This window comes from Clupea harengus, chromosome 6, assembly GCF_900700415.2.
Source record: "Clupea harengus chromosome 6, Ch_v2.0.2, whole genome shotgun sequence".
Classification (NCBI taxonomy): domain Eukaryota; kingdom Metazoa; phylum Chordata; class Actinopteri; order Clupeiformes; family Clupeidae; genus Clupea; species Clupea harengus.
The window spans coordinates 7164903-7173551 of record NC_045157.1 but is presented as its reverse complement, the minus strand read 5'-3'; the positions used below and the strand labels follow the sequence as shown (position 1 = coordinate 7173551).

General features: G+C 47.9%; 1 protein-coding gene across 7 annotated transcripts in view; it reads left to right on the top strand.

The window, feature by feature from the left end:
- The window catches only part of pcdh1b (protocadherin 1b), a 198812-nt gene extending 193502 nt beyond the window's left edge, over nucleotides 1-5310 (top strand). For all 7 annotated transcript variants that reach the window (XM_012824389.3, XM_031568875.2, XM_031568879.2 and 4 more), the window contains exon 5: nucleotides 4694-5310. In XM_012824389.3, coding sequence (XP_012679843.2) covers nucleotides 4694-5139 — 446 coding nt within the window. In that variant the 3' untranslated portion in view covers nucleotides 5140-5310. The remainder of the gene's footprint in view (nucleotides 1-4693) is intronic.
- The last annotated feature ends 3339 nt before the right edge of the window (nucleotides 5311-8649 follow it).

The window sequence follows — 8649 nt, the reverse complement described above, 5'->3', positions numbered from 1 at the left end:
TAGAGGAGAGGAGGGAGAGGAGGAGAGAATATGAGTGTGTGAGGAGGAGGGAGAGAGACAGCGATGAGGCGTGCAAATGAAGGGGAGAGGAGAGAGGGAGAGAGGAGAGGGGGAGAGGAGGAGGAAGAGGAGAGGAGGAGAGGAGAGAGCTTCATCAGCTCTGCCTGTCTGCACCCACCCCGCGGAGGGTGGTGGTGGCGGAGGCGTAGGCGGCCCAGGGGATTGTGGGATAGCAGAAGGTGGTTCTGGGAGCTGTCACATAGAGGGGGGAGCCTCGGTATCTGTCACTGGGCTTACACGTGCCTGCAGGAGAGCGACCGGACGGTGCGCACACACACACACACACACACACACACACACACAGACACACACACACACACACACAGACACACACACACACACACACACACACACACGCCCCACACACTCACTCCCCACACGCACCCCCCAACAGCGACTTAAAAGCTCAGACAGGGCCGAAAATCAATTGGCTGAGAGTATTATGGGATGCAGTGAAGTGGCTGAATATATTAGATATCGTTCCGAGTGCCCCCAGGGACAGAGCAGGGACACACACACACACACACACACACACACACACACACACACACACACACACACACATACAGACAGAAATGCCCCTGCCAGTGTGTGAGTGCAGCAACTCTACATGGAGAGAAATCATTATTGGTGTGTGTGTGTTTGTTTGCAGATTACCTCTAAAATGTGTTGTTATATACCTCTCTGAGTATGTGTGTGTGCCAATCTGTCTGTGTGTGTGTGTGTGTTTGTGTGTGTGTGTGTGTGTGCACGCACGCGCGTGTGTGTGTATGTGTGTGTGTGTGTGTGTGTGTGTGTGTGTGTACGTGTGTGTTTGTGTGGTGTGGGTGTGTGTGCGTGTGCATGTGCGTGTGTGTGTGCACGCGCGTGTGTGTGTGTGTTTCTAAGTGTGTCAGTGACATGTACGTGGTGCACTCCATCTCCTCTTGACAGACGCAGAGTGGCAGACTGCAGTGTGAGCTCTGCCATCTGTATGCAGCAGGAGATTAATATGGAATGTGATTGTATTGTGCCACTGGTTTATGGTGATAAATGGAATCTAATTTCTGTGGGGATGTGGGTAGGGCCACAGTCAAGGGGAGCTCGGGGTGACGTGACGGGCTGCTGCTGCTGACGAGTTTTATATGCAGAGCGAGAATGGCCGCCCTGCTCGCATGTGTCATTGTCATCTTAATCGAATCCTGTGATTGTCATCATGAGGGAGGAGGGAGAAAAAAACAACTTATATAAGCAGTTCTGTTCCCTTGTCACCTGTCTGAACAGCAAAGCGCACGACACAGACATGTTCCATCAACCAGATGTAGAATAGGGACTGAAATGTCATTTTAATGCAGTGTAACACCAAGGAACGAGGGTCAGGGACAGAGCAGTACTGGGAAAGGACTGGCTTAGTCTGGAGACTGGAGGGTATTGTGCCTTAAGAGCAGAAAGATGTCTGGGCACTGGGAGTTCAGACATTGGAATGGGGTAAATGTACAGATAAATGCGTATTGACCAAGTCTAGTGCTTCTCAGATTCTGGACAAATGCAGAGAGGTTGGTGGACATAGAAACAGCATAAACAGACTGGCAGATAATGGAGGAATGTAGAGATAGAGATAGTAGATATGTAGATAGAGTGTGAAAATAGAGAGACTGGTAGATTTTGTGGGCTGGTAGATTCTGGGAGAATGTGAAGAGACTGGCAGGTTCTAGAAGAATGTAGAACGGTTGGTAGATTCTAAAGACATGCAGACCGGTAAGTTCTAGTAGAATGTAGAATGGTCGGTACATTATAATGACATGCAGACCGGTAAGTTCTAGTAGAATGTAGAATGGTCGGTACATTATAATGACATGCAGACCGGTAGGTTCTAGTAGAATGCAGAACAGTCAGTAATTTCTAAAGACATGCAGACCGGTATGTGCGAGGGGAATTCTGGGACAGTGGAGACCCAGAAACGCTTGGCAGCATTTCTCTTTCCTTGACTGCGCACGACAGCAGGAAATGTCAGATACTCATCTGGAAATCATTTCCATGTTATTACGGCGACGAGGGGCCAGAGGAATCTAATTAGCTTCAGGAGAGAGCTGGGGAGGCCTGCTCTGGGACGAGGGACGGAGGAGAGGGGTCGGACCCGTGGGCACCTTCACACACACACACACAGGGCCCCTTAGGGTGAGGAGAAACTTAAAAGTTGAGACAAGAGTGTGAAGTCATGAGTAGGTGGACCACTCCATTCCTCTGGGCCACCTGGAGTATTTCCATACCAAATGGAGGAGGGTGTGTGTGTGTGTGTGTGTGTGGTGTGTGTGTGTGGTGTGTGAGTGTGAGTGTGTGTGTGTGTGTGTGTGTGTGTGTGTGTGTGTGTGTGTGTGTGTGTGTGTGTGTGTGTGTGTGTGTGAGAGAGAGAGGGGGGAGGGTATTATGCTTTTAATAAGTAGTGAAAGAAACAATGAAAGAAAGATACAAATCAATACAATTATACTTTAATTATACATATTGTTTCAATAATGTCTCTTTCAGAATTGCTGCATGTAACTGATTGCACAGTTCAAGCAGAATGTTTATAGTTGCTACAGATATATGAGTAGTAATGTGAGTAGAACTATCGATGATTCTGATGTACAGTACCATCCTTCAGAGAGCGTTTGCCATGGAGATGATGATCATAGCTTGAAGGCAAGCCTAGGCAACATTCATCTCACACCCAGCTGTTTCCCCCTTTAAACAGGCCGATTAGCCAGGCCTCAAACCAAGGCCAATTAATACCCCTTGCTTGATTAGAAGCAACATGACCCTCTAGCCTTGTGCTAAAATCAGTGATTAGCACTGCTTGCTACAGCAAAGGACCCAAGCGTGAGGTCAAGATCCAATTCATCTGCTTGTATTTTGATATTTATATATATATATAAATTGTATTTATATATATATTTATTTATTAATTTTCTTCTGCAGTCAGCCTGCGCAGGTTTAAAATATGTGAAGCCATGAAGAAATAATTAGAGATAATTTGGTTCCATTTAATGGATGGTGCTGCAGGTCCGTAGCTCTGGCGATAGCAGCCTTGGCTACGATCCTCATGTTAGTTGCAAGGGTATTTAGATAGCATACGCCCTCTAACCTTGCAGCACTTGTCTCAGTGTGCACCAATTATTTAAGCTCATCAAACTGAATAAATGCCTTAAAATCCTGGATTAATTATGCAGATTTATGGATAGGGAAGGTGCTCAGTTATTAAAATCGAAAATTATTTGACCCTTTCTTGTCTCGAAGGTTGCCTTGTTTTATGGGGTGTGAGTGTGTACAACAGTATTTTTACATAACGGTGCGTAATTGGGTGCTCACATACGCACATGGATCCAAGCACATCACACACACACTCACATACATCACACACACACACGCACGCACACACACACACACACACACACACACACACACACACACACACACACACACACACACACACACACACACACACACACACACACACACACACCGAGCAAAGTGGCATGATTAATTTCAATTATGCATGGAGCGGAGACATTTTGGGAAATAGATGCACCCCCTCCCAATGAGAGCTGAGGCCCTCTCCACCACCACCACCGCACACACACACACACACACACACACACACACACATACACACACACACAAACACACCCCACCCTGCAGCGGCCTAACCCACAGTATCAAAGACTAATCTAATGTCACGCTCAGAGGAAAGGTTAGGCTGCGCATACGCATTGGTATTTGTGCGTGGGGATTGTGACCTTTTTCGATTAAGCTGTGCTATTTTTTCCCCCCTTTCTCTCTCTCTCTCTCTCTCTCTCTCTCTCTTTTTCTCTTTCTCTTCACCTCTCTTTGTCTGTCTCTCTCTCTTTTTTTCACCTCTCTCTCTGTCTCTATCTCTCTCTCTCTCTCTCTCTTTCTCTTCACCTCTCTCTGTCTCTATCTCTCTCTCTCTCTTTCTCTTCACCTCTCTCTGTCTGTCTCTATCTCTCACTCACTTCCCCTTGCTCTTTTTTTTTCTTTCCGTTGGCGGTCTTTGATTCAGCTCACAGCCCTGTCTCTGAGTGCGTTTATGACATATTTGTTACTCTCGTCTGCCTTATTTGAGGTTTGCCTGATTATGTTGTTGACACGACTGTAATTGGCAGTGCAATTTAATTACACTTAAGAGAGCCGTAACATTTTTTTTTTTCTCACATTAATGTAATTGAGTGTGGTTTCATGGACAATACCCATCATATGCCGTGTTTGCGTTAAGTTATTCAAATTAAAGTAATGACACCATATGTTACTAAAGTATAAAATACATTTAGAATGAATACAATTTCCAAAGTGGCAAAAACATTTTCTCACTTACAGAAAGTGTAAGTGATTCCAGCAATCCAGCAACAAAAAAAAAGAGTTTTCTTTTCCTTTAAACAAAGATGAATTTGAGACAAAACTGAAGCGGAGGAGCAGGAGTCAGAAACAAGTCTGTAAGACTCAGACTATAAAGATACGTTTTCTCCTCATAAGCAACTGTAACAGCTTGTGTGTGTGTGTGTGTGTGTGTGTGTGTGTGTGTGTGTGTGTGTGTGTGTGTGTGTGTGTGATGATGTGCTCCTCTCTTGACCTGAGTGTTTGTGTCTGTCTCCTCCAGACCTCAGGTCTCTCCCCGACGTGGCCATGACTGGGAACTGCACGCGGGAGTGCACGGAGTTCGGCCACTCGGACGCCTGCTGGATGCCAGGCCAGCCCTCGCCCACCCACGCCATGAGCACCAAGGGCGCGCCCACGCTCTCCACCTTCGTGCCTTACCAGGAGCGAGACGGCCCCATGACCAACGGCAGCCCCAAGCCCGTGCCCGAGGAGCGTGTCAGCGGCAACGGTGGTGGTGGCAGCGGAGGAGGAGGAGGAGGAGGAGGAGGAGGAAGCACCAAAGTGGCTGGCGTGCGCTTCAAGCCTCCGTACACCAGTGCCTACACGGCTGGAGGGGAGCCTGGCAAAGACTGCTCCCTGGAGGAGATCCCTCTGAGCCAGGCGGCCGACTACTCTTCCTCCACAACCCCCTCCAGCCAGGGCTCCAAGAGGGAGATCTACCTGTGAGGAGGGAGACAGTGCCTCCCAGAGAGGAGGTCTTGGTTGCACCCTTCAAAACCACGTCAACGCCACTATGGCTGTTAGCTACTATTCCCGCCCCTCTCTTAAAGCCCCAACACACAAACCCCCAAAACACACACATATTCACACACACACACATACACACACACACACATACACCCCCACACACACACACACACACACACACACACGTCATACACCACCCAATGACCCCCCCCCCCCCACCAGACACACACACATACCTCCACCTCGAACACCACCCACCCACCTCCGCCGCCCGGTGCCTGTAGGGTTGTGGCGTCGTAAACAGCCTCTCCCACACACCTGTTCCCTGTACCTGTTTTAGAGCGTCTACGACAAGAGGCTTTAAACCTCGCCTCCCTCCCCTAAAAAATCAGTATAAGTAAACTAGTCTGTGGATGAATCTAATGAAGAGTAATGCTTGTTGCATTGAAAAAAGAAGCCGCTTACCCAAGGAATGTAATGTATACTTCTGTTTTGTGCTAATTTAATGGAGAATAGTCTGGCTACTGTTACTATTTCCTTTTTTTTTTTCGTGTCAGTTTTCTTTTTTAGACTAAAGAAATTGTTGCAAGTGAAACGAGTGAGTTTGATGTAAAACCTTCTATAGACAGTACTCCTTAAATAAACACTGCATCACTGTAATGCTTTTTTTTTCTCCCTTTTGTAGTAGATTTTCTGATTCTTTTTTTTTTTTTTTTTTTACTGTCGTTCTGTCAACTACTGGATCTCCAAAGGTACAATCAGCGCAGTGATGCTGCCATTCTACTGTCAAGAAATATTACCATACAGATTCAGTGAAGGAGACCAAACATTCAGCTGTCGTTAGCATATGTGAGGCTAAATCCTACTGACACCCAGCTCTCTCAACAAGGAGGAGAAGGAGAAGGAGAGTGCTTTCTTACTGTAAAGTCCTGTAAATACTATGGACCTCATTATTTTTTTGTTTTAAACCTTAACCTTTTGGCTGTATAGAGCTTGAGAAGCGTGCTGTGGCTTACATGTTGATGCTGTAGAGCTGTAGAGAACCCTGTTCAAAGATACCGTCCTGGCAAAAGACACACACAAGGCCAGAGTCGGGCCTGGAGAACATATGAGAACTCAAAGCTGCGAACTGGAAAAGAACCGTCTGGATTTCAGCTCGACTGCATGCTGAAGGAGAACAATGGCTGAGCGCCGAGAAAGGAGGGAAAAAAGGAGGGGAAAAAAGACGGAACGTTGTTGCGTGTTGATACATCATGTCTGCATAATATTGCTGCTCTCAGCTCTCAGTCTCGCTCTGATCATCGCTGCGTTGTTGAGGAGGTTCTGCAGAGGCACCACGGTGGCTCCAGCGCTAGTAAGGAGGTTCTGCAGAGGCACCACGGTTGCTCCAGCGCTAGTAAGGAGGTTCTGCAGAGGCACCACGGTGGCTCCAGCGCTGGCCCCTCTCCTGTGCCTCATCACCAGACTGAACTGTAAAATGTGTGCTGGGAGGGCGTACTGATGTAACATTAGGGGCTTTATTAAGCTTCTGTCTGCCTTTTCATGCCCCTCAAGATGAAGGACTTTGGTTTCCTCACTGCAGGAAAACCGCATCCATCTTAAAGGTTTTAATCGTTTTTCTTTTATTTCTTATGTCTCCCTTGTTCTCAGTGTGTTCTCTTGATTTCTCACTACTACCTACTGGTTCCATTAGCATGCTTCTCTCTCTCTCTTTCTCTCTCTCTGTCTTTCTCTGTCTCTCTCTCTCTGTCCCCCCCCCCCGCCTCTACACCTCCGGGTGTGAAGTGATTTACCATCGCTCAGCCGCACCTCAAACAGCTGGGTCTCTAGTGCCGGAGAGGGAAGGGAAACTGGCATGGAGACAGAGAGAGAGAGAGAAGGAGAGAGAGAGAGATAAGGAGAAGGGGGAGAGAGAGAGAGAGAGAGAAAGAAATGCAGCCATAATGAGGGAGGCTGCGAATGCAAAGCCACCACCACTATCGCCGCCTCTTGTGCTAACACACCCCGTGGTGCCACACTGCACTCGCCCAGTGTGAGGGTTAGCTGCTAATCACACCGGTGTGGGGGTGTGGGGGTGGTGGTGGTGGGGGGGAGCTCCATAACACACAATAATTTCCACATCTAAAAGGGGGTGGCGTTGCTCTCAAGCTTTTCTGGGCGAAGTTCATCTGGAGAGGGCCTGCTAATGGCTGCTGACAGCGATGGGAATAGCACCTGTGGCCGTCTGCTCCTGCTCTGATTGGGCTAATGGAACAGGTTCACCACCGCCCTCCACCTACTGTAATTGGTCCAGGGCACACACTCCCACACACACACACACACACACACACACACACACACACACACACACTCACACTCACACACACGTATATAGACGGAAAGAGACACCCATGCATGCATACAAACAAGCTAATCTCCAAGCAGATCTGATCCTGGTGTTGTATGACGATTGTTGTTTGGCCATTTTGGCTGGATCATACAGCAGTTCTTCAAATCTATAGCTTTCCAAACCAATCACTGAATTTATAACTATTTTTAATTATCACCTCCAAGATGAATGGACCAGGCCGTGTTGGTTCGTACTTTTAGCCATAACGTTGAATAAATATTATACCTAGCTAGACAGGCACACCCTATTTAGTTGACATGTACAGGACAAACGCAAGACTAAGACATGGAATAGTGCACTGACACAAACCACCATGTTGATTTCCTGAAAACAGGGTAGCTTATAGGAGTAAAACTAAGGGCATTGCTATGAAAGAACCCTTAAGACTAGCCTGTGTTCAGTCCTCCCTGCCTCCCTGCCCATTGGATGTATGTCATCTTCTCTGTCTTCCTCCCTTCCTTTACCGCTTAGTTTAAGACACACAGCTAACGGTTACGTGATCACAGAAATGTCAAACACAAAGACTGACGCTACGCGGGTTCTCCTCCTGAGCAAACAGAGCTCGTCCTCCATCCCCCTGCGCCTCCCTCTGGACTCTGCTCCTCCATCCCCTGCGCCTCCCTGTGGACTCTGCTCCATTCCGCCTTCCCCGGGTCACTCCAGCACTCCGGCCTCCTTGAGGTTCCTGAGCCCCCGAAGGCCATCAGCCATGAGGGGGTCCAGCACCCCCCCCCCCCGCACCTGAGGTCCCCACCTCCTTTGGGGTTGACACAACAGTCACAGCCTCCACAGCACGGCCGTGAGAGGCTTTAGCAGCTATCCGAGCCCAAAGGGCAGATGGATTTAGAGAAGCGAAAAAAGAGAGGAGCGAAGAAGAGGCTGAAGCGAAGGGCAGGGATGGAGAGAAAAAAAAATGAGAGAGAGAAAGGGGGGGAGTCTGGGGAGGGAGAGAGCGGAGTATGTTTATATTTGTGAGGGAATGAATAATTAACGTGCGTTTTACATGGTCTGAGAAGAGTGGCCTTAGTGCATTAGCTTTTCATGGATGTATTTGTTGATGTATAAAGTGTTTGCCATCATTCTCATGACAGACTAAGAGA